The sequence below is a fragment of the Bicyclus anynana genome, chromosome 18 (assembly GCF_947172395.1).
Source record: "Bicyclus anynana chromosome 18, ilBicAnyn1.1, whole genome shotgun sequence".
Classification (NCBI taxonomy): Eukaryota; Metazoa; Arthropoda; class Insecta; order Lepidoptera; family Nymphalidae; genus Bicyclus; species Bicyclus anynana.
The window spans coordinates 4,203,517-4,231,088 of record NC_069100.1 but is presented as its reverse complement, the minus strand read 5'-3'; the positions used below and the strand labels follow the sequence as shown (position 1 = coordinate 4,231,088).

General features: G+C 33.3%; 1 protein-coding gene across 6 annotated transcripts in view; it reads left to right on the top strand.

Annotated features, from left to right (window-relative positions):
• LOC112050676 (irregular chiasm C-roughest protein) overlaps positions 1 to 27,278 on the top strand; it is a 156,257-nt gene extending 128,979 nt beyond the window's left edge. For 3 of the 6 annotated variants that reach the window (XM_052887155.1, XM_052887154.1, XM_052887156.1), the window contains exons 13-22: positions 2,011 to 2,156; positions 4,506 to 4,659; positions 10,128 to 10,366; positions 12,735 to 12,905; positions 13,757 to 13,872; positions 15,190 to 15,335; positions 16,284 to 16,457; positions 17,115 to 17,221; positions 20,091 to 20,190; positions 21,239 to 27,278. In XM_052887155.1, the coding sequence (XP_052743115.1) occupies positions 2,011 to 2,156; positions 4,506 to 4,659; positions 10,128 to 10,366; positions 12,735 to 12,905; positions 13,757 to 13,872; positions 15,190 to 15,335; positions 16,284 to 16,457; positions 17,115 to 17,221; positions 20,091 to 20,190; positions 21,239 to 21,276 (1,391 nt within the window). In that variant the 3' untranslated portion in view covers positions 21,277 to 27,278. Of the gene's footprint in view, positions 1 to 2,010; positions 2,157 to 4,505; positions 4,660 to 10,127; positions 10,367 to 12,734; positions 12,906 to 13,756; positions 13,873 to 15,189; positions 15,336 to 16,283; positions 16,458 to 17,103; positions 17,222 to 20,090; positions 20,191 to 21,238 lie in introns of those variants that run through there. The other 3 variants (XM_052887157.1, XR_008251687.1, XR_008251686.1) reach the window with 3 other exon arrangements.
• Positions 27,279 to 27,572: the final 294 nt, after the last annotated feature.

Sequence of the window (27,572 nt, the reverse complement as noted above, 5' to 3'; positions counted from 1 at the left end):
TGCATTTTCAATTTCGGGCGTTGGAAATAGACCTTCATTTAACTTCATACTATATTTGCTTTTTTAACGTCCGTTAAAAAACTCTCGTGCGAATGCACTTATTTAATACACAGTATCATCAACAAATAAGGAATTGGAATCTAGGACGAATTTTAAATACATTTCTTTTCCACATTCGTGAAAACGCTTTTATTCAGAAATGCTAAGGAGTTAATAATTACAAACATTTCTTTCTTTAAAAAGAATAAATCGGATACCGTCCTTGACATATTTCCTTTTATCGTGCGTTGTAGGTTTTGAAAGTAATAAATCGATCTGTAATACTTACTTTTACTCATAAAAGTAACGTGTTTTGTATTTTATATTGTGTGTCAGTTCTATTATAGATTTTTTAAAGTGTTTTTAGACGTCTTCATTTTGAATATTTCTCATTACTCTACTTACTCGTACTTATAAAAGCATCGTGTTTTTATATTATGTTGTGTATCGTAAATATAATTCTATTATAGACTTTATTAAGTGTTTTAGACGTCTTAATTTTGAATGTTTCTTATCAAAGTCATCATCATCATCATCATTATCAATCACTCCTGAAGATCACCACAGCCGCGTGTAAAATAAAATAGTAATATTTTACCAATACCAATCTGAATTGGGTCAGCGTGGTGGACTATTAGCGTAATTCCTCTCATTCTGAGAAGAGACTAGTGTTCAACAGTGAGCCGAACATGGTTGTTGATGATGATGATTTACTTTTTATTTTTGCTTTTAAATTTTTTATCGCTCATAAAATCATCAAAAGAACATGTCATAGTATAATTAAAAAAAATAGAAAAATGTTATTTATAAATAAAAATTTTAATCAAATACGATAATTCCTCGGTTTAATATATTAACGATAACGAAGCGCTAAAGATTAATATCGACGTCCCCATTTCCCGTCCAGGGTGGGAAAGTAAAGTAATAGGCCATTATCATGTAAATTATTTCAATCTGAACAAATTAAAACGATTGAAAATTTGTAAACACGAGACCTCTCAAAATTCAAAACAGTCTTAATAGATAGTAGAATTCCATCAACTCAACACAAAAGGTTAAATCGATTACTCAATAAAGTTGATGTTAATACTGATTTATTAGTTACATAAGTTAGAAGTATTGTTGATTATTTAATAATATAATTGATTAGAAATGAAGAAGATTATTTTGAACGGCTATTTAAAGGGTTAAGTCGAATCATTTTGTAATTAATTAATACCTAATAATTGTTATGAAAACTTTAATTTAATTTCCGTCAAGTTTAACTCTCTCATTTAGGTAGAAGAAACAGCGGATGTTAATAATTTAGTTCACATAACATAAAGTTTCATTTGTATAACATACTTTAAATGTGTGCTTTCAAACGGAAAGTTGTGTCTGATTTATACATATATTTAGAACTCTGTTCAAGAAGGTTTACATTATAGACAGAGAACCGGAGACAGCCGTTCTAGCTGTCTCCGGTTTAAAGGTAACTACAGTATGTAACTATTGAAGAGTCATTTAGACTAGTGGTGCACAACCTAGGAACGACATTAATAATCCTGAGTTCAATCCCGGGTTATAGAAAAACTTTTAAGGTCAGCGCGAAATGCCAAGCGGTTTAACGCTGACCACAGCACATGGGAGGTAATTTTTAGTCAGTGCAAGTCAGACATGCTCTGCCAGTAGAAATCTGGAGGGATTGTTTCTTCTACGACAACAAAAGAACTTATGATTAAACTATTGAGTATAGTCTCTCAAACTTCCTAGTATAAAGTAGTTTATTTTTATATTTTCCCCAAAATCATAGAAGAATTCAGTTCAGAAATCGAGGTCTGGATGCTGTCCAAACTCTATATCATTTGTGTTTACCCATGGTAGGAGCATAAATAGGCTAACAAGCTTTCAGCTTTTATAAAATTTCAAATGTCTGGCACATTCACAGTAGCTAGAAGAACTCTAGTATCTAAAATATGTATATTGTTTTAGGTCCACCGAAAATCATCTCCAACCATACACAATTCGGTTCACAAGGCGATACCGTGAACATAGAGTGCGCTGCTTTCTCCGTACCTCGAATCGACACCATTGTGTGGACATACGAAGACAAGGAAATCGATACTGTGCATGATCACGTAAGTTAAAATCTAAAGGCTGAGCAAACTTGACACTTGATGTTAAGTGATCATCTGCAATACCAATAGCCACAGCCGTCTTGACAATTGTTTTTTTTTTCAGATATTTTTTTTATCCGCTTTTTCTATGTCTTATCTTACTCTGTCTGTCATTTTATTTTTTGTGTATTGTAAAATTTTTATAATAACTCCTGTTATAGGAGAATGTAGGGCAGGTCATTTACAACCTGTGATCTTGTAACCTTTGCTAATACTACATCTGGTTTAAGATCCTTATTTTACTCAAAAGAATTACATTAACCACTTGACTCCTAAATGGACGACCGGTCGCCCATCGTATCTGTCGGCTTCTTCAACACAGACGGGCTTTTTGATAAAATATTCGCGGGCAGCGAATGGTTAAATTCGCTTATATGAGAAATAAAGTTAACTCATTAAGGTAAATTCACGTGTTTACAGACTAATTAGACTTAAATTTTACATAGTTTAAAAATTACACGTTTGTTACGTAGAATACTCGACTAATTTTAATAAAACAAAGATTAGAGCTTATTGGATGCGACATGTGTTACAATGACATGTTATTCAATAAATAAAATTTTAATTTATTTTTGTAAATAAATATAGATTTAGCTTCTTTCATATCAGATAGTAATTTATTGTAGATCTGTACATTTTGTAGTTATTAGTCATTTTTTTATTTTATTGAGAAAGAAGGAACTTAAGCTAATTATCTTAATAACTATACAAATCATGTCCACGTGGAATTGTGGCAAGAATACTGGTTGTATTTCCGCGCTGGACAGCCAGGCTGATTCTTTGCGTAAAAAATGAGCCAGCCCTTCTGTCACCAGTCGAGGCAACTAACCGTGGTGTAATGATTTGGTAAATTTTTCTGGCACTGCGACTCCATGGCCCAAGCCACGGCAAAAGGTACAAATTTGTAACTCTCAGTCAGAGAGGCATTCTTGTACCACTTAGTCATTTAACAATTGATTGTCGGAAAAAATATTCATTAAATATTTTGACTGTTAGTATCCGCTTGTTTGAACACACTCAAATGCTGTATAACTAGCAATGATAATAAAAAAATTATTTCATTTATTTATAATAACTTTATTGCACAAAAAAGAAAAGAACACATCAATTTTATAGGCAATAGGCGACCTTATCACTAATAGTGATCTCTTCCAGGCAACCTAAACATAAATAATTATATATCCTATGAGACCGGATATTGCAATATACATAACAATAAACATAAACATTTTGTAAAAATTACAAGCTATAGAAATTGATATTGCATTGTCATTAACTTGTCGGTCGGTCTAATAAAGTTATTAGATGATTAGACAAGGGTAATTTGTAACAATAGTAATCAATATTGTAAGGGATGATTAATATTATAGGGGTTTAATCGTGACCCAATTTCGTGCTTGTAATATATTTATCAAGGGAAATTAATTTTCGAACAGCTGGAAGCTAGAACCTATCGATATTGGAACGTAACACACAACCACGAATTAGCGGGGAGCTAGTACGGTAAAAGGTTTTATAGAAGCTGTATATTGGGTTGTAGTGCTTATTATTAGTTATATAATAGGTTTTTGGCTTTAGGCCACCTAGTTTATACATTTTATTAACGTTTTATACATTTAAGACAATGTTATTTACTTTGACATATTTTGTTTTCTTTAGTAGTTTCATATGTTATTTAACGTTAAAACTTATCGAGATTTTAACTATTATCCTTGTCGAATCAACGAGTTTTAGTTTTTGTACGATGCAAAGTACTTATCTTTAAAATATTTTGGTGTATTTGTTCTTCTAAATATTTTTTGTTTTTTTTTTTTTTATAGAATATTTGCCATATATTTTTTTATAGTATGACCAATATTACTATTCCACTCAAACTAGTCGGGAAAGACTGTGCTAGGAGTGGGTACAACAATAGACCAACGGGGCGGGGAACGAACCACCACCCTTTGCTGATGAGTCCAACCGCTCTTTTCGTTGAGCTATTGAGGCAAATTAGATGTTCCTAACAATGTTTACTCTATCATGTAAAACTACACAAAGAGTTGCTTATAAGTTTAATAATCCTTATAAAAATTCTCAATTTGTCCAATTTCTTTTTTTTTTAAATATAACTTTGTCCATTGTTCTTATTAAACTGGCTTAAGGTCTCTAAGTTCTAGCTTTTGAGCCTAAAGTCATTTGCCCAGTGATATAGTATAATGTTCCATAGTAAGTATAACAAATTGGAACTACGCGTTTGTTTAAATATGTTTATTCGTTAGCAATATCTCCGGCACTGTTATTTGTTTGTAATATCTTATTTATTTACAGGATTACCTGTTTCGTGAAGACATACAACCGGGTGGCGTTGTCAACTCAACTCTGACCATTCGGGAGAGTCAGTCGAAGCACTTTGGAACTTACAAATGCAACGTTTCAAATGACTATGGAAGCGATACTTTGGAAATCACCCTGAGGCCCACCAGTGAGTATGGAGATCGCTTATGGTTATAATTTGATGTCTATGTGAACATTATGATTTAAATAGTGAGCGCCACTAACTTTTCCATGTGAAATTCTGTTATCTACAAATCTCGTAAGAACGTTTTCTCGAATATCCGGGATAAAACGTACCCCATATGTTAAACCATGGTACTCTATTTGTTATCTCGAAACTTAATGACAGACAATTAGTTTAGTACTTGTGAAAAAGTACTACAGGCCCAAACACACTCACAAATTTTCACCTTTATTATACAAATGTGATGTTTACACACTGGATTTGTCGAATGCTATTACTATTAATGTAACAGTTCAGAATGAGTATACAAGAGCAAGTGACAGAAAAATTGAGGAGTAGAAGGTTAGCTTGGTATGGCCATGTAATGCGTAGGGAGGAAAGTCATATTACTAGAAAAATGTTGAATGTGCCAGTGGAAGGACATAAGAGGAGAGGAAGGCCAAAGAAGAGATGGTTGGATGATGTGAAAGAGGACATGTGTAAAAGGAGTGGATGATGAGTTGACGAGTAATATAGATGAATGGAAAAGATTGACATATTTTTCCGACCCCACTTAAGTGGGATAAGGGTAAGGAGATGAGGATGATGATGATGTAACAGTTCAGAATGAAATAATTTGAACAAAATAGATCTAATTAAAAATACTCATGATAAACGTTTCACACTGATATTAGAAGACCATAAATGATTTGGAGATAACTAGGTAATTAAATTGAAAATCCACATAACACATTTCACTCTACTATCTTTGCAATTGCTAAATCAGGATTATCCGTATAATATCAAGTAAGTTTGTCTTTACATTCTGTCAGTCTGATATTGATATGTCCGATGTTTTATTATTTTCCCTGTTCAAAAATACATTATGCATCAATATTTTTGTGAATGAATTCAACGCCTGAATATATCAACATTAATCAAATCATAACATTACTCGTCGATAAACTGTAGCCAGCAAGACGTCAGGTCTACAGGTAGGGGATATGTATGCGAATAAATTATAATATTGATGTAGCAATCGCCTATTGAGATGGGGGTACTGATTCACGGTGACTTGATATGGAGATCTGGGGGGTAATTGTGGTAATACGTGTTGATGCTTCTTGTATAATAAATGTAATTTTCCACGTACGCCTAATATGTTCACAAAAATGGCAACTTTCACCTGTAGTGCCAATAGACTACAAGCTCTTGAAAAATTGAACCGACGAGAATAATACTTAGAAGGCTGTTACTACCTTTGTACCTGAGAAATTCCATTTATTCGCGTACTCACCTGTACCGCTCAGAAATGACGGCATAGTGCTCAGAGTTATTTTCTGATATAGTAACAGCCTTCTAAGCGATAATGATTGAATGCAATAACGCATTTTGTAAGGCGAAGGCAGAGAGAGAATACTTTCACAGTACCTGAAACACACAGCCCATGTTCACAACATAAACCTGTTTTTTTTAATACAATTCGTTTTCCTATTTGAAAAGTCACAAAGACGCTTCCAGGAAATATTTATAAATATATCAAGGCGGGAACTTTTTCAATTCGGCCGCAGATTCAAGTTGAACGTTCGAAATCAGAACGTATTTTTAGTTTTAAAAATCTAAAACTTTATTCCGCGATTGTGTATTACCCAGGGGAAGGCGCCTCCCCATTCTACCATTGTACAAGTTTTATTGCAGCGAGACATAAATCTTTCGTTTCTTGACTTTTAAGAACTTTTATACCACACGTTATTATTTTTGTATTTTAGTTTCTTCGAAACACTTTATGATTCACGTAAGTTAATTTGTTTTTCACTTCACTTTCATATTAAGGTTTTGAAGAAGTTTTTTATTTATATTTTTGTGGATAAATTGATGGATTTCAATTTTTATTTACTTATTTTTAGAATCTCTTTATTTTCCTTCTTCCAGTTCTTCGGTTTTTATAATATTTACAATATTTTATAATTTCAATATTCAGTTCTTCACAAAATTATATTCTACAAAATTTACTCGCCGAAACTCCGTGGTTCCCACATAGTTCCCTTAGGAATAGGGGGTAAAATGCAGCCAACAACACTTGTAAATAACATGGCCTTTTATTAGTAGGTAAAGGAGTTTTCAAAATGGGTATTTTAGATCCAAAGATTACCTACCCCCTACAACCTAAGAAGATTACAAACTTTACCTATTTATAATATTAGAGATGAATATCTTAGTATTCCATGAATTAACCGTGCAGGTGCCGGGTTCATCGCGTGGTAGAGAGAAAAACTCCGAATAGAGTCCTAGACTTGTGACTACAGGATGTAGGGTTAAGGAATTCCTTAATATAGATATATATTAGTATACATTATACTTTATTACAGTACAATGCTGATAAAATATACATTATCTATATCTAATACCAGTGAAACTTTCACCATGTCACCAATATCTCAATCAGGGTTTCCGTTTGGGCGGTCGTAAAAACCGAATACATCTTTGGGACTAGTTTGCGAACATCAAGGGACATCAATATTACCCCCTAGACATTGACGGCGACCCATTATGGGCCCAACGACCACACATTATCGTAAATGTATTGTCGTTTTAACTTTACGCCCGGCGCATAAAAGAAGGCATCTGTCACTATGTGCCTTGAAAATATTTGTGTATTTTTGGACCGACACATTTTTTTAGTTGATAACTTCCCATGATTGTCCCTTTTACTTGAAAATTTACGATATTTTCTTCATATTTTTGAAACGAAGTTTCTTTACGTTGTTAATACAGCGATGTGACAAATCGTCACGTAAGGAAAAAGCGTTACATCGTGCGTTACAGACCTTTCTTTTCTCTTTCTCCTCTGCATCTATTTATTTTTGTTATGTATAATGTACGTAAATGATTGAATGTGTTTGTGTGTGAGTTAGTGCGTTCGGTCAGTATCTTGAAAATGTTTGTGTATTTTTTCACATGTTTGTGTTTTGATACCTTCCTATATTTGTCCCGTTTTCTTGAAAATACTAACTTGGCTGACACTGAAGCGATTTGCCAGAAATGTTCACATAAAAGCGATACATCACACGTTACATACGACTTTTCCTTTTGTTTCTCTCTGTCTCTTTAAATTTTTGTTTAAGGTTGTGTATGTATGTGTGCTCGTGCGAGTATAGACATTCGTTTATTTGATTTAAATATTTAATTGATTATTTTTCGTAAAATTTTAATTTTATAAATTAAATTAAAACATGTTTATAAAAAGGCAAAGTGGGCTGCTCATTTTTAATTTTAAATTTTTTTTATAGATTTTGTTTAGTAGGTATAGTAAGTAATTTGTATTCTTGTTATTGTATCATGATATATCGGGTGAAGGTTACGTGGGTACTTAAGTGAAATATAATCCCGGGTTTATTTTACCGAAATAGACAAAACCAATTGATAAGGGTCTTACGGAAATTTGAAGGCTCTTTTGTCTCTTTGTTTACATTGGCTTAATTAATTTGTTACGTAATATAAATAATTAATAATGAACTATATTTTTTTAAAGACTTAAACAAACATTCTCAAACAGAATTGTCATACAGAATTATTTTGACGGCCTCCGTGGTGCAATGGTGTGGGCGGTAGATTTACAAGACGGAGATCCTGGGTTCGATCCCCAGCTGGGCCGATTGAGGTTTTCTTAATTGGTCCAGGTCTGGCTGGTGGGAGGCTTCAGCCTTGGCTAGTTACCACCCTACTGACAAAGACGTACCGCCAAGCGATTTAGCGTTCCGGTACGATGTCGTGTAGAAACCGAAAGGAGTGTGGATTTCATCCTACTCCTAACAAGTTAGCCCAGTTCCATCTTAGATTGCATCATCACTTACCATCAGTTGAGATTGTAGTCAAGGGCTAACTTGTAGAGAATAAAAAAAATATATCAACACCGATTGTTTTGATTTTTGTCTGTTCTTTGCACACATCCCTGTGTTAGATTAAGTGTTAGAGCAAAGAAACATAAACTATTAAAATCGGTTTTTATGAAATTTATGGCTGTTATGAAAAAATTGCTGTTATGAAATTTTGGCGACCTAAGCGAAGAAGAAAATATTATGAAATGATCTAACTTTTTTTGAAGTATTTAAAACTAAGGCGACATTAAAATGTGTGTTACAACATAATTATGTAACAATATTCCTTGCGTAATTATGTAACATAAAAAATTATTCATTATTAAATGTATAATTTTAGAAGTAATTAACCTTTGGTAGATATACTTAAGGGATTAAATATCTTACCACCTTCTCTGCCTCTGAAGAATAAACAATTATTATTTTATACGTCATAAATATTAATGATCAAGCCTACACAATCTCTAAACATTTTAGAGTACGAGTAATTAGAGCTATAAATAATTATTAATTTAATATTAATTTAACTATTAATTTCACAGTTGGCTTAGAGTAGAGCTTTGTTCCTTGGAGAGTGTTTATACAAGAATAGGTTTATGTAATTTATATGTAAATATTATCTAATATATAAAATTCTCGTGTCGCGGTGTTCGAACTTGAACTCCTCCGAAACGGCTCGACCGATTTTGATGAAATTTTTTGTGCATATTCAGTAGGTCTGAGAATCGGCCAACATCTATTTTTCAAACCCCTAAATCCTAGGATAGGGTAGTGGTAGGGTAGGGGTATGGTATAGGGATACCATAGGGGTAGGGGTAGGGTAGCGGTAGGGTAGGGGTAGGGTAGGGGTAGGGTAGGGGTAGGGTAGGGGTAGGGTAGTGGTAGGGTAGGGGTAGGGTAGGGGTAGGGTAGGGGTAGGGTAGGGGTAGGGTAGGGTAGTGGTAGGGTAGGTTTATGGTATAGGGATAGGGTAGGGGTAGGGTAGTGGTAGGGTAGTTGTAGGGTAGGGTAGGGTAGGGGTAGAGTAGAGGTAGGGTAGGGGTAGGGTAGGGGTAGGGATAGGAGTATGGTAGTGTAAGGTAAGGATAGGGAAGAAGTGCAAATAAATAAATTAATAAGTCAAAGCGAAGCTTGAGCGAGTCCGCTAGTATTATGTGTAAAATTATATTTATCTAAGACTAGCGGACGCTCGCGACTTCGTCCGCGTAGAATTTAGGTTCTAAGCTCCTATTAGTCTTAGCGTAATAATATGTAGCCTTTCTCGATAAATAGGCTATCTAACACTGAAAGAACTTTTCAAATCCGACTAGTAGTTCTGATGCGCTGGACTGACCAAGTAAAAACCGCTCTCCATGGATCGCTCCACGAATGTTCTAGGAGAGCCACTCTACGGGACGAATGGCGACGGATAGTGAGGCTTGCCACCACACCCAAATGACGACCACGACCACTCTGTCAAGAGTGTAACGACGTAGAAGAAGAAGTAGTTCTGAGATTTGCGCGTTCAAACAAACAAACAAACGAACAAATTCTTCAGGTTTATAATATTAGTATAGATAATGATTTTCTTTTTAGAATCATTTCCTCTACTGCTGATTCTGTTCGGAGTGACTTCTGGTACCATTATGGTGGCTGCAGTGATAATGCTAGTGATACTCTGTCAGCGGAAGCAAAGGAAGAACAAGCAAGCGCAGGTCACAGAGAAACCGGATGTAACTGTTACAGCAGAGGAGCTTTTCAAAGAGAACGACAGAAATTCTAACATAAGCGACCTGAAACTGGAACTTCGGCAAGCTAATGGCAGCTGTGAAATCGTAAGCACTGTTTTCATTTTAACTTATACTAAATCCAAAGTCGATGTACAATGTTTATCAACAAATATATTAAAAATGAGGGTAGAAATCCAAATTCATTTTACACTTATTTTAATTAACTTGAATGAAATAATTTGATAAGTAAGCTTATAATAATCAGATGTAGCTAATATCTATGTAATGAATATACTATTATTAATTAAAATAAATCAGATATGAAATAGCATTTTTTACTTTAATTTCTAATTTGTTTGGTAATAAACCATTGCACATTAGGTTTTCCTTTACTATAGATGATTGTATTCGTAGATATATGTATTTACGTTTTATTTAAGTTGCAAGATGGCAAATTTAGTATCTTTGAAGTTGTACTATAAGAAAAAAGGCTGTTTTGCATACTAATTCTGAGTTTAAACTAGTAATTTTTAATGTTTTTTGTATTTTCGAGTATTTTTTCTTATTATTCTTGTACAATAGTGAAAATAAAAAGTTCAAATGCTTATTAAAATCACAAATACCGATTATCAAAGTAATAAAAGTCTTAAATTTGTATTTTTACTCAACCTCGATGGGTCTGTTTTCTCTTACTCACTTTTGACAGTCTCAATTTATACTTTGCGATTGCCATCTGACATCTGTAACCGGAAAAGCCCCTAGGGAACAAAGTATGCGAGGTACTTGTATGAAAATTTACGTTTAAGACGATTTTCTGTATAATGTTGTTTTGTAATAGGTCTAAATTGTGTACAACTTGGATTCGTTTAGAATAGGTATTGCGTTTAAATATTTTTTTGTTCGTTCATTCGTTCAAAATGATGATTAATGGAATTGAATTTGATTACAAACTTTGATTTTGACCTTCTAATTTAATTTGGATGTTCCACGTTTGTCATGAGTTTTTCTTTTTCCATTACCTGCTTGTACGTCTCTTGAGTTGATGGGCCTAGGAGATGCTTATTATTTAAGAGATGTTTGAGTGACGTTGTAGTGACCATTTATTTTAGTTCCGAACATCGTATCGCTACGTCTCGTTTCTTTACAGAGTGCAAGCCTTTGTTGTATTACTTTTTGAGATAATGTAACGGAATGCATCTATTTTCTTCTCTGTCTACGATGCATACGAAACGTTAGCAATCAATGCGTGGCATAAACCCTATGCGACTGAGCGGGTGCCGATAATCTACTGGATCTGTCCATCCTCACATACGGTCTGAACCAATGTTTTATAATTGTCAGACAGACGTCAAGGTCTGTAAGAACGCCCTTGTGTCATGACATCGAACCTCGAATCGCTGTCTCGTTTATTTACAGACTGAAAGCATAAGTTGTTCTATTTTTTGGAATAATGCAATGGATGCTATCAATGCGTCTATTTACTCCTCTGTCTACGATGCATACGAAACGTTAGCAATCAATGCGTGGCATAAACCCTACGCGATTGAGCGGGTGCCGATAATCTACTGGATCTGTCCATCCTCACATACCGTTTGAACCAGTGTCCTATTGCGTCAGTTAATCAGATTTTGACGAAACGTGTTACACTTTGCATATTGCAGCGCTTTGATTTGTAGTGCTAACACAAACTCGCCGAGTTCATAGATGGAGCATTTCATTTTATTACTGAACTTGTCTTTGTTTCAAAATTTGATGCGCTACAATCAATAATTTCATTTTATGATTTAACTGTTTTGTTACAAATAGTGATGTTCTTTTTCAAGATATGCTCACATCAGCCGATGTATATCTGACACCGTTAAATTGTAAAACACGTTAATTTATAATCTTACTCGTGATATTGTAATCTGTTGATATATTGTGACCTGAACATATTGATTACAATTTAACTAACGTATTTTACAATTTAACGGTAACTTATCCATATTCCATTACATTTTGTTACTGAACTGTGTCTTTGTTACACAATCTGATGCCCAACAATGAACCATATTTTCATTTATTACTGAACTGTTTTATTAAAAATTGTGATGCTTTTAAATCAAGTATTTCATAATGTTATAACTGAATTGTGACTTTGTTTAAAAATGTGATGCTCTGCAATGATGTTTTTCATTTAATTAATGTGTTTTTGTTTAAATGTGATGCCCATTGTTTGAATTTCGATTTTCATTAATGAATCATTTTATTTATTACTAAACTATGTATCTGTTACAAAATAAAACTGTAGATTTTGTAGATCTAACATTGGAATGTGGATCGTTCACCCGCTGTGTGTCAAATTTAAACTATATGTGTTTAAGAATTCGACAGTCAGCGGATAAATGGTCCCCTGGGGGTGCCCCTGCAACGTCTATGAATTCCACTGTAAGTCTGCTAAAAAGTATCGCCACTAATGGTTTAACATTTGCAGGATTATTCAAACACTGGATCGGATAGTACATTATGTTCCAACGCCAAATTAGGGAGCGGCATACCTCTCGCCGGGTCGGTGCCGCTGTCCGCAATAAATCAGACCAGCACATACCAGCCGTATAGATACAGCAATGACTACACGGACCCCGCTTACGTGGATTGTTATAAGGTGAGTGGTTTTAAAAGCGGTTACCATGCATAGCGTATTAAAGGTTTTGTCTTAGTTTGCTTCCAACTTCACTGCTCATCTGTGAGCCATCCATCATGTTATGAGGTAAGCGACATATTGACATGTTTATACTAATCGTTCCAAATAAAGAAATAGACGAGCCCAGCTATATTACCTCTATAGATATAGCAAGCTTACGAGTACGTAGATTCTTATAAGTTGTGTGGACTTTGTAAAATATTGTTGAATTTGTAAATATTGTTGATTTTGTAAAAACCTTGAACATAATCTTTTCCTTTACTTGGAGTATAATATTCGTTTCACACTAAGAATAATGAATGTGAACGAAATACGTATGTTGAGATGGATGTATGATGTGGTTAGGATGTATAAAATAAGACCTGAATGTACCTATATTTCAACGTGAAGTGACGGAAAAGTTGGGGAGTAAAAGGTTACCTTGGTGCAGACATTAGATGTGGAAGGAAGAAAGTCCTATTATCAGTAGAAGGTTGAAATAGAAATACACAAGAGGAAAGAAAAGCCAAAGAAATGAGATGAGCCTGTTTGAGAGTGTGAAAGAGGAATAAAAGAAATATATGATAAGTTGTCGATTATAGAAGAGTATAGAAGAAATTGATACATTTTGCTGACCTCACTTATGTAGGATAATGAAAAACAGATGATGATGATGATGAAACTTTAATAAAATCTCGTACAAAACCACCCGTCTAAAGTAATAAAACGTTCAATACAATATCAAATTGTGATGTTGTATTTACCGCACTTAACGAACTAGTGTCAGTAGACGTAATTTTTGCTGTTTTTAAATATTTTTATTTTTATTTTAGGTAAACGGTTTTGGTAACGGTTACCAAACCTACGTACACTATGGCCACGACTACACGCCCGGTTCCTTGAGAGTGCAGTCTCCAACGCTGGGCAGTGAGAAACTTACACCAAATAGGTATTTATTCCACAAAGTAAATAGTAATTGTTTTCTTGCCTTCTATTTTTGCTGTTTTCTATGAGCAAAAGTAAACAGAAAGTTTTGCTAGAGCAAATCCAATACCAAACAAAATACATTAAAAAAGCTACAAAAATATTTGTAGTTTTTTTTATTTATTTTATTGAAATATAATATTTACAAAACTACAACAACTGCCTTGTGTGCCGTGTGGGTTTTTCGTTATTTTTCGAAATTAATCAAAGTTCTTACTTCATTAACAAATTTTGTCAAAAATAAGTTAGTGTCTTTTAATATTCAAAGTCAAAGTTTGAATACTAGAGAGTGCACCCTGCTAAAGGCAATTAAACTTTCACTTAAATTAAAAGCTATTTTTCTTGTGTCATTATCTAGAAATTATTCAAAAAATGTAACATAGTTAACAAAAGCGTACCCATTGTGTGCGTTGATGTGTACACATAACCTTATTTAGGAACTTTCTAGAAAGAGGTAATCAGTGTACCGCAGGCCTCCGATTATAACTTTCCGCTTGTTATTTTAACATTAGCAGAGTTAACATTCATTACTCCCATTAAATTCATTAAGTGCAACAATTAAGGCATAATTTTTTGGTGTATTTGTATAGTTTAGCTTTCGTTGTGGTCTGTTAAATCTTTATCCGATAAACATATATATTTGTCGCATCACATACTTTTATGGTTTTCACGCAAATTAATATAATAACAGTAACAACTGTTGTTTGTTAAATTAAGTGCCATTGGTTTAAATACATCGGGCTATGTGATATCGACATCTGATAGTGTTCCTTAAAACAGTGTCACCCTAAATTCGCCAAGCCACATTGAAGAAGCGTTGTGGGTCTAAAAGTCTCCTGTAAGGAAGAAGATCTGGCTCTGTAATGGGCTGATAAAAATGATGATTTTTTTTATTCTTTACAAGTTAACTCTTGACTACAGTCTCATCTGATGGTAGTAAGTGATGATGCAGTCTAAGATGGAAACGGGTTAACTTGTTAGGAGGAGGATGAAAATCCACACCCCTTTCGGTTTCTACACAGCATTTTACCGGAACCCTAAATAGCTTGGCGGTACGTCTTTGCCGATAAGATGGTAACTAGCCACGGCTGAAGCCTCCCACCAGCCAGACCTGGACTTATTAAGAAAGTCTCAATCTGCCCAGCCGGGGATTGAACCCAGGACCTCCGTTTTGTAAATCCACCGCGCATACCACTGCGCCACGGAGGCCGTCAAAATGATGTATTATTACGAAATAATAGCTTCCAATTTACTTAAAAATTTATTTGTGTTTTATTCGAAGGTCTATAAACGGCAGTCTACCCAGAAGCGTGGATACACCGTCATCCGTTCAATACAACGCCAGCAATGGGTCGCAGAGCAACTCTTTGCAGCGGTCCACCAAGAGACAAGACAGTAGCACCGCTTTGAACACATTGTCAAATGAAGGTTAGATTTAAACACTGTAACAGTGGAATTCATAGACCTTGTAGGGGTTAATTCAGCCGCTGAGTGTCAAATTTGACCTCTATTTGTTTGAGAATTTGACATTCAGCGGGTGAATGATTCCCTGGAGGTGCCCCTGCAACGTCTATGAATACCACTGTAAGATAAGTAACCAGCCATTAACCAGTAGCCTGTTTTCCCCACATGCCTTAACATGTAATTGTGAAGATTAGGGCAGATTTTATCACTTTATGCTTATGATCTGCTTTACTCCACATTCCTCATGAAAAATGTGCCCATATTCTCCTGCGTCATTGTGTGAGACCACAGATTTTATCATAACCACACTAAGTTACCCAAAGATATGATTTCCCCATGTTCCCCTAAGATCAATGTGCCTTTATTTTCGTAATACATGACCTTGTTTTATTGTAACATTTCCAGCAGCTGGTATCTTTTAAACCCACCTTCAGTGTTGTCCCGTAACACCAATGTCCTCTTTCAACTATAAGAGTGTTAACTAGATGATGATGGCCCGAGTCTCGGAGGAGACGCCCTTAGAGAATCCTTCCGCCCATCCACTCTGCTTCTGCCTTCTGGCCCCATCAGGCGATGCTTCTGCGCTCGCTCAAACCCACCTGGTGACGCTGCTGAGGTCCCATTAAGGAACCTACGGCGCTTACACAATCAGAAGAAAAAGTACCTAATTGTTGATGAATAAATAACCTCTTACTATGAATGAAGGTCCGAGTCTCAGAGGAGACGCCCTTAGAGAGTCGTTCCGCCCATCCACTCTGCTTCTGCCTTTGGGCCCCATCAGGCGATGCTTCTGCGCTCGTCCAAACCCCATTAGTGATGCTGCTGAGGTCCCATTAAGGAGCCTACGGCACTTACACAACCAGAAGAAGTACCTTATTGAGGAATGATGAATAAATAACCTCTTACCCCTAGGTGCGAGAGTGCCAAACGGCGGTATAATCCAAGGTGTGGACGTGCGCTATGCAGCCACGTATGGCAACCCTCACCTGAGGACTGGTCTCAGTACGGTGCACACAGCGAAGCCTGCATCGACGCCTGCGCCGCCGCCTTACTCCTCGGTCAGGAACTCGGTTATACTGCCATCAGGTAATGTATTTGTGTTATCTAAAAAATTAAACATATTATTTAATGAATTGATTTTCTTAATTACTACATCGCAGCTTAAATGCTTTATGTTCTGTGTTTAAACCTGCCTTCCAAGCTTGTGATAGTCTCTGCAAATGTGGGTTATATTAAAAGTCAAACTTTTTCAAAAGGCTATTTAAAAGCGTTCGTTAACCAAACCTATTTGAAATTTGAACATATTACCTTAGTTTTTGTACTACTTGTTAATAAGTTGTAATTCCAGTTTAAATACGATAGACGAATTTCCGCTCCGCCACCAAACACCAGAAAATTAAAAATTTGGGAATTCTGATTTCGGCCGTCCGAAAACCCTTTGAATTCTGATTTCTTACTGTCGATCAGCTAAAATTATGCAATAGTTATTTTAGGTTTTTTTAGTCTTAATGCCTCAATCGCTATGACAGTTTCGATAAATTTTAGTACAAAAAGAGTCTTTTTTAAACACCAGACCATTTTCGCAAAAAAAAAGAAGGAATAGCAAAGACATACAGAATCAATAATTCATTTTATTTCATTTATCTCTACATTTATGTGCTTTAGACGCATTTTTTTTTATTTACTAATCCGCTTTAGACGCGAAACTCTGATGTGGGTTGTTTTAATATAGATCTCTTCCAGGTACATCGTCCCACTCCATAACTTCGCCCACCAGCCTCGCGTCGCCGCAGTGTGCCACTAGTCCTATTACTAATTCCACCATGTCGACTGACAGCGCACAGCCCAATGTAAGTTATTACAATTACAGTTAGTGCGCTGTAGCATGGTGCGGGTGACAGTTGCCTTTATGATGTTCATAATATGTATTATTATTGTGAACCGCGACAAACTTGCAAGAGTGAAATAAACTGTCACCAGCACTATGCTACAGCGCACAAACCGTAGCTGTTTTTGAAAAGTATTTTTACAAGTGCTGTTTGGTTTATGTTAAATGTTGTATATCTAAATTAAAATCCTTTATTGTTAAAGGCTGTATGTGTGTGTTTAAAAACTTTTATTGTAAAACATACGCGACGAATTGAAAACCTCCTTTTATTTGAAGTCGATTAAAAACTAGTTGATTTCCCTATTATTTTTACTTGCCTTGCAATTATTAGTCTGGAAGTTTAATTAACTACGTGTACCTAAAACCAGCTCTTGATATATTATAACTGTCCTGATCGAATTTTGTGTTGGGTAAAGATTCAGATATCATAGAACATATTCAATAAATTAGTTAAAATATAAAAAAACAATCATTATTTTTAATTATTAAAAAGCAAATACTAGTTTAAATTTTTTAGCAAAAAAAAAACTATTACTACTGCATCAATTGAGTTAAAAAAAAACATACACTCGAATTAAGAGTCTCCTCCTTTTTTTTAAATCGGTTAAAATACTCGATTCTAAGAGTTTAAAAATGAGAATCACACCAAAAAATATTTTTGTTAGACTATGTACATTCTATAAATATATTCCCAACTATAACGAATTTAATAAAACCAAAAGTACTAACTACTAAATAATAATCATCTACTTTTTGATACTAACAAAACTAAACTAAACTTATCAAACATTGTAAAATAGTACTTCTGTAAGAAATAAATGGCATTTTTATTTTATTTTATTTTATTTATGTACATTCTCCAATTTTAGTCATTGCATCTGAGATAGATTACACTGAGATTAGGGCATGTATTCTATGACGTCATCGGCCTGACTGATTACTTGGGAAGCCTGACGTAATCCCTTAAGCATCCAATCTCCATGTAGTTTGGAATTTGGACGGCACTGCGATTTGGTCCGTCTAACATGAATTGGGTAGATTTTCTGAACAACTGTAGTTAATAGTTTTACCATTTGAACTGTCGTATGGTCAACGAGTTTTAAACTCATTCTGGGTCATTCACGAAATGTCCTAATGATATTATGGCTCTAAATTACTACTTTTCTAAAAAAATATTTTATTTTACACAACTTCTATGCTTGTTTTATACGGTAACTAGCAGAACCCCGTGACCTCGTCCATCACAAATTCAGTTGTTCAAAAATTTCGCGAGAACCATTGATTTTTCCAGAACGTAGTAATCTGTATGACGGGCAGATACGGAAAGACAAACAGACAGAAGGTCGCAGACTTTAAAATAGCTTGATTGTTTTTTAGTATCGTGTAATTAACTCTGGTGAGAAAACATAGTTATTCTGACATTACAGACAGACATTTTAATAAACATGTCAGTAGAAATAAACATGGCAGTAGAAATAAATATAGGATTAAAACTAAACATGGCAGTAGATATAAACATATCAGTAGGAATAAACATGCCAGTAGAACTAAACGTGACAGTAGAAATAAACATGGCAGTAGAACTAAACTTGGCAGTAGAAATAAACATAACAGTATAAATAAATATGGAAGAAGAACTAAACATGGCAGTAAAAATAAAGATGGCAGTAGAAATAAACATGATAGTAGAAATAAATATGGTAGTAAAACTAAATACGGCAGTAAAAATAAACATGGCAAAATTGCTTCCTAGGGCAATCTGTCACAAAGATATCTTTGTTCAACTACTACTACAACTTTCAGAATACTCAGATTGAGGGAGCAAGATAATTTTGTTAAAAAAATATTTTTTGCCGACTTAAATTTTTTGGTTTGCACTTTTCTATAATTTAGCATTCCCGTATCAGACAACCGTATTCTACTACAACTTTCAGAATACTCAAACCGAGGGAGCAAGATAATTTTGTTAAAAAAATACTTTTTACCGACTTGAATTTTTTGGTTTGCACTTTTCTATAATTTAGCATTCCCGTATCAGACAACCTTATTTTATGCTACGAGTAGGTATAGTTACTAACACATTACAAAGAAAAAAAATCAGCACTTTCAATAAATCCCCCTTTCGCTGCGCAATCAGTCATACCTACGTAGTGGAGCGCTGAGGTTGGCAACTTTAGATAATCCCGACCAAACGGAAATTGTGAAAAGTTCAAACGATCTTTCAGAGAACGCCGCCATTTTTATTTCCAGCTTGTCACTGCGAACTTAAAGTGAAACCATCAGTTGGGATTATTTAAGTGTAGCTACACAGCTATATTTGTTTAGTTCATGTACCAATTCCTATGTATCTATACTAATATTATAAAGCTGAAGAGTTTGTTTGGTTGAACGCGCTAATCTCAGGAACTAATAGTCCGATTTGAAAAATTCTTTTAGTGATAGATAGCATTTATCGAGAAAGGCTAAAGGCTATACGAGTATAAATTATCCCTGTATTCCTACGGAAACGGGAACCATGCGGGTGAAACCGCGTGCAGTCAGCTAGTTTGTAATAAGATTTACCTACTAAGTTTCAAATGGTGTTACATATGTAAATACTATGTAACATACATTTATTGCATGTAAATCCGTAGCGTAAACAAATGTTTAGCTAACTAGCCGATACCCAGCGGTTTCATCTGCGCAGTTCCTGTGAGAATACGGGAATAAAACATGACACTCACAATAATAACTTGGCTAGCTAGTGCTAGTAAATTTTCTTTACCTCTGCATTTTATTTAGTGTTTTAGTACAGTAAACACGAAAACTGTCTATAAAGCAATTCTGTGTAGCAGGTGGTGACGTCATCCGGCACTCCTCAGTCGCCGAGCGCGCACTACATACTCGCGCCGTCGAATCGATCCCTCACCACCGCCACTGTTACTAAGAAGGGTGAGTTTACTTACTTTTTTATGTCATTATTACTACTGTACTAGCATGTACTGTAGCATACTAGCACTGTACTGTTCTAGCATAGAACTGCTCCGTTGGTCCACTGGTTTGTTCATGTGGTTTTAAATCACGAGGTCCTGGGTTCAAACCCTGGGTCAGGCTATGAAATATTGAGTCTTTTTTTCATTTGAAAAATATTAATTATTAGCCCGGAGTTGGGAAGCTCGTTAAGCCGTCGCTTTCGGACGTTATCATTAACATCCGAATCCCGCCAACCCATATTGTAGCAGTGCGGTGGGTCTAAAATCCATGAGTCAAGCAGATGAGCCACCTGATAGTAAGTGGAAAACCGTTACCTAAAAACACTCGACTGTAAGCACTTGATAAACACTGCGAGGAAGATGTCTTACGAAGTGCCGTCTTCTGTCCTTCAACTTGAGGCGTTGATGTTAACCTATACATACTTACACCAGAAAATACGCCCGAAACATAGCATGATGGTAGAACTTCCCATGAGAAACTCTGTCATACAAGGCTCTTCTACTAATAAAATTAAAATTAAGGTACTGTTACACATGCTTTAAAATAGCACGCTCCATACGAGCATGCTTATTATCAGTTTACATTTGCTAGCAATAGGCCTGTTATTTTTAAGTACACTCTTGAATAAGCGTGCTCAAAGCAAACATTCCAATTACACATGCTAATTTGTATTTATAACTCTCTGTCTATAGTATCGTGTTAGACAGATAGAGATGAAGGTGAAGAGAATACAGAATAGCAACGCTGATCGACTAGCATACTCAATAAGCAAACCTGTTCAGACGCGCATCCACCCGCGCAGCAAGTAGCATGCTCATAAATCGCACGACTGTTGATTCTTGAGTAAGCCCAAAATTAGCATGCTCATTATTAGCAATGTTGCGATACACATGCTAATAAGTAGCATTTGCTCAATAGTAGCATGCTTTCGTGCTTGAAATGAGCATGTGTAACAGTAGCTTTGAATTATTCCGCAATACCGATATAATAGTATTTTTTTTTTCAGGTAACAGTTTGCAACAACCGCTAGCAACACACGTGTAAGCGTTCCTAAAAAAAAAGTTTGTGTAGTGTCAAAAAGTTTATCAAAAACTATAAACTAAGTGTTATGAATTTAGTGAAAGTTAATGATTTTTCAAAAATAGACTAAAAAATGTTATTTGTGGTGTGAAACACTTTTGTATGTGATTGTGTGGATTTTTATTATGCGGTCAGCAAAAAAAAAAACTTTTAAATGGAATTAGTTAATTCGAATTAAATGTATAAATAATATTACCTTTATAAAGTGAATGTTTTATTCTATGGATTTTAATTGTTTTAACTTGGAAAAATGTATATTATTTTTATCTTTTTCTATTCTCGCAAAGTTTAACAGTAGGCCTAAATTTATGCAATTGTCAATTATTTTAATGAAATTTTATTTTAAATATACTTAAATGGTATATCAACAAACACAAATAATATTATAAAAATGTTAATTTATAGGCAACCGTATTCTCAGATTTTTTTATTTTATTATATTTAGTAAATAATTTCAGATTATACAATGATTTTAAAGTAATAATCATGTCTTTATTATATAGTTATGAAATATCGTCAATTTCAAATCGCCTTTCAAATTTTTTGTAAAACTATAATATTTTTTTTTACTTCAGGTGGCAAGTTATTAAAAAAAATAAGCAAATATACCTCATAATGACCTACTTAATTAATTACTGAGGCACCTTAACGTAAAACGCAACGCGTTTGTTTGTCTAAACTAAAAGAGCGTCTTCACAATAGAAACAGATTTTAATATTATTTGAGGGTTGAGCATGTAACATCGATACCCGTTTACCCGAAGCAACGTTGCAACAATAATAATCATTTGTATTAATATATAAATGAAATTTTTATTCTTAAATTTTTATTATTCATAGATTCGCCTGCTTTGTTAAAGATCCTTTTTCACACACAAACTCACGGATAACACGATACTAAATGACTTATATAATGTTCATTTTTATTTTATCGAATAAATTAATATAAAAAGTTAATTGCATTACTATTATACATAATAATTCATGATTTAAACAAAAAAATGTATATATCGTTATATTTTAATAATTTTAATTAATACGTTTTTGAATACATATTTAATATCAGAAATGCTGGACACAATATTAGCGATTATTTCATTTTTTTTTTTCATTTTTTGTTAATATAAGAGACAAATTAATAATTAAATTAAGATAAAGCTTTAATTCCTATTGAAAACGTGCCATGATCTTACATATCAAGTCGATGTTACAATATACGGCCATTATTCAATTCAAATAAAAAAAAATACATTGATTATATTTTCAGTTTTTTTTAATACATTGTTTGCCAGGGCGTTGTTACATTGAATAACTTTGGCATATTATTTTTATTAACTTTTTGATTATTATTAAGTACTTTTCTATAGTATTCTTTGATGCCGCATTTATGTTTTAAGTTTTGATACTTATAGGTTGAAAAAAATTTAAGCAAGTTACTTTATTTTTGTTATGACATTTTTTTCAGTATTTTATTATTTTCGTTAGATTAAATTAAAAACATAAATTAAATATCTTTGTCTTGTTCAGCTGTAGTTAAAAATGATTCTAAATAATTTCTATTTTGTATTTCAGTTCTATAATATAATTATATAATATTAATTTCTATAAAATATACAAATTATAATAATTTCTATTTTGTATTTAATTATAATTAAATCGTTATGTAAATATTGTGCAGGTAAACTTTCTAACTAGGTCTAAAATCACTTCAAAATCTTTAAGAATTTTAGTGTCAATTATTCTCAATACATTCAATTATTTTTATTATTATATCTTAAACAAAACTATGTTCCACTATTGTATTGTAATGGAATTATATTTCATCTGTATAGTATATTTCGGGAAGTTTGTAAATATAATAGTAAGCTGACAGACACGCAACGCACTTGGTTTCAGTATTAACTGAAGGTTCGGTTCGTGCGAGATACAGACCTTCAATTTTAACTATACAGTCAAACTGTTCAGTTAAATCGTCCGTTACAGCACAGTTAAACTGGCCATCGAATATCGAAATATCATTAAATACAACTATACAGTTTAAATTGAAGGTGTGTACCAAAAAAACTGCGTAGGTTTTTTGGTATTAAAGGTACTTCACTTGGGCACTTTGGCTACGGCTAGGCGACGCTGCGCTTACGGCTCGCCGTCTGCGAACTTATGAAGTTTCATTCATAGAATATTTGGCGAACTCGAGTTGATACGGTGCCGTTCCGTTTCTGAGCTATACGTGTGACCAGTGGCGTGCATAAGGTTGTCGATCAGGGTATGCACTAGTAAGAAAAATTAAACAAACTGGGAAAATCTGCATTTAATAAGTATCTAGAAAAATCTCTTAGGATATGCAGAACTTCAATGCATGTATGAAGTGCACGCCACTGATTGTGACATGACCTTTGATGTCAATCATGATACTACAAGCGGAAAGATATAACAACTGAAAATATCACCGTGTGTGTGTATGTTCGTATACCCAAAACCCAAATCTAAACACACTTCCCAAAGTAGACTAACCATAACATTTTCATATTATTAATTAAAAAAAATTATACATTGTAGCTTTCACTAATGCTCAAATTACTCTATAGATATTTCTGTTCTTTAATATTTCGATCTAAGACTGATTAGATTAACAATCTTTATAAACATGTCACACAAAAAAATCATGTTATTTCAATACATATCTCGATACGTAATATTAGTTTTTCTAGTTCACAAAAAATCGAGTCATGAAAAGAGTCAAAATCCGTTTAAAAATTTAAAAAAAAGAAAAAAAAACAACTAATTACTGTTATATTTCATAATATAATTTTAATTGCTTTATCATTTTTACTTGTCTATTAGGTGAAAATATATTTAATTAAACTCGCTATTTATGGTAGCCGAAAAATTGTTTGCATTTTCACAAATAACTATTTTTTTTGCTGGTGGGATGCTTCGGCCGTGGCTAGTTACCACCCTACCGACAAAGACGTACCAAAAGGGGTGAGGATTTTATCCTCCTCCTAACAAGTTGCCCGCTTCTATCTTAGATTGCATCATCACTTACCATCAGGTGAGATTGTAGTCAAGGACTAACTTGTAAAGAATAAAAAAAAAACAACAAATTGTAGCTGTCTATATATAGCAAGTATTATTGCTACATAACACGAATTTATTTTCACCTTATAGACAAGTACTCGACCTTACACTGATTGGAGATATTCCGGGAACTTCGTTTCGATGTTCAGAATTAATTTCATTAGTCCACTCGAACTGGCTCGTAAGGGGATATTTTTGGAAATAAACGACGTTAATCAGAAGCCAAATAAATTACATTACTTGTTATTTGATATTGATTCAGAAAGTTTTTGTGATAAAATTAAAAACTATACAACAACACAGTAGGTATCTTTTTTGCCGAAGGTATAATGTATAAAATAGTATAAAATCTAAGACATAATCTTAAATAATTTAAAAAAATGTGACAAACAAGATAAAGGTCGAATAAACAAGTACAAACCTGTAAACATTTTTGAAATCCCCTGAAGACGCTATGGTTGAATTCGTTCATTTTTAAATCATATGTCTGCTCTAGGGCAGAAATATGAGTTTTTCTACCCGATTTATTGATTGTAAATTAAAAGTAAAACGACTGTTTGAAAATACAAAAACTTCAATCATTAACAAAAATCATAATCACATCCTACTTTGGAAAGAAGGGGTTTATATTATTGATACGTATGTAATTATGGTGTTGCCATTAAAGTTTGATAGGTCGTCTAATTGTTCTAAGCCCAATTTAATGGAAACTACAGTATCAATTTTAATGACGTGGCCGGGCGACAGTTAATCGATATTTTCGAGGTTAATCTCTGAAAACGGCTAATGAATTTTGTATTTTTACTTTCTATATAATATATGAAATCTTTTGTTTAAATAGTGATCAATTATTTATATATATACCATTATTATTATTATAGATAATTAGATATATACCATTGTAGCAATATGCCGAAGCTATTTAACAATCCAAGATAACATTACCAACATATTGGCAACTAAATCAGTTGGTGATACCGTCACATATTTTTTCCAAAAATTACACCCAAACTTAATGAATATTGAAAGAATTAACATCAATTTTCAATTATCCGGAAATAATTATTCACTAATAATATTTTACAAATTAATACTTTTTTACAAATTTCTCCATTTGTAACCAAATATATTGAGTGATGCGAATCTTTTGATATCTTATTAACCTACACTACAGATGATATTCTGCAGAAAAGCTGCGTGTTTGCTAAATTAGTGTACATTTATTCAATACTTAATTCTAATAACGGTTGTTGACTCTTTCTCGACTATTAGCGCACAAGAATATATAATTTTGATTTCTAGGTACTTACATAATTTTTGTTGCTTGTACTCGTATAATATAAATGCTAAAAGTGACAGTTTTAAACTTAAGACGTTGACTATTTTTAACTAATTCTTGAGATTAGCCTAAAGAAAAGTTTATTATACAGAAATAGGTTTTGTCCGTTTTAATCGTAGATATTTTAATTTATAAATCGAAAATAATTCCAAAATAAACCAAATTGAAGGTCACATAAATAAAATATAACTTTATATTGTAAATTATTAAGTATCTAATTGCTTAGAATCATGTCATCCGTCTTTATCAATTATTATTATTAGAGAAAAAATATATTAACTTTGTGATTTCTCATATTAATATTTGTAATATTAATAATAAAATAATAAAATCTTTACGTACATTTTATTAAATAACAAAGTAGACTTAACGTTTTAAATTGTCACTCAAAATTATTTTGGTTTATTTATAAAATATTATTGGATTTAGCAAAAATATATTATTTTATTCAAATATTATAGACTGTCAATTACCCAGAATTGAGAAATCACTGAGTTACGAGTATGTCGTGTTTCTTGATAATAAAACTGTAAATAGATAAAAATTGCTTATACACTTGCTATAAACTTTATTAAAAAAATGTTTAACTGTTTGTGAATAGAAAATTATTCAAACATTTTTAAGAATCTACTGTAATTTTGTATATTGTAATAATTATGTAAAGTACACCTACTTACAAGGACTATTGTATCATGACATCCAATAATAATAATCATGACAAATATTTCCAAATTTCTTTTTCTTTTAAAAATCGTTAAAAGAAAAAAAAATAAACGGTCGAATTGAGAAACCTCCTTTTTTAAGTTAAAAAATTAAAGAAATATTTGTCAGAATTTAAATCTGAAGATGGTGTACCTACTATTAACTAATCTTAAAACTATACTCCGCGCCACGATACAAGTCCCGTAGACTCGGCTCTAATGTCTTAATAGCGCTGATTGTCGTTTGGTAATAGCGGTATTATTGTCATTTGTGTAAGATGCTGTCAATTTTAGTTCAGGTTTTACTCGCTGGACTTCTTTCGTGGCGTGGAGTCTATTGTGTCTTAAGATTACCATTGACAGCTGTTTACAATGATTTACAACTGTTAGTTAACAAAAAAACAGTAAAATTATTAATATTATGCAATAATTAACATTATGCAATTCACGAGTAACAATAATTATTTTTATTATTCAATTAATTATAATTTAATAATTGCAAATTATATGTGAATAATTGTGACATGGCTGTTAATGATATTTTAATACGCTGTATAATTATTTTTCTGTGATACATAGATTAATGTGCGTGTATTTTGTTTTTGTAAATATAAACACTGAACTATTAACGATTAATGTAGTTCAATTAATGAACCTGTAAATAGGTAATTTAAAAGCTTTGAATCTGAGAAACTAATTTAGTGTATAGAGGGTAAATGGTTTTCGTGGAGTGAGATTATCCTAGATAGCGGTGCGACGAGTGTTATAAATTTGCAAAAAAAGAAACATGTAAGTTAGTGAAATTGTACAAAATACTTTTCTAAATAAAACGAAACTTTGGCCTATGTACTTTCGTGTTTTAATTTCCCTTTTAATTTCCCAAAAAGGATTTTTTTTTTGTAAGCCATAAAGTCGGTATGGTTGTTCTTGAAAAATTATGTAGGTATTCTATCGAAACTAGACTCGCAAACGACTAGCAATAAAACCTTCTTTTTAACTGTACGAATACGTTAGCTAAACTCATTCCTGGTGGTAAGTATGCCTACTCGTATCTTTAAACAAGCTTGTCTAGATAAAGAAGTCCCTTTGAATATGAATACGTTTACGTAGAAGATGATGCAGGAAAACGTAACGAAGGACATT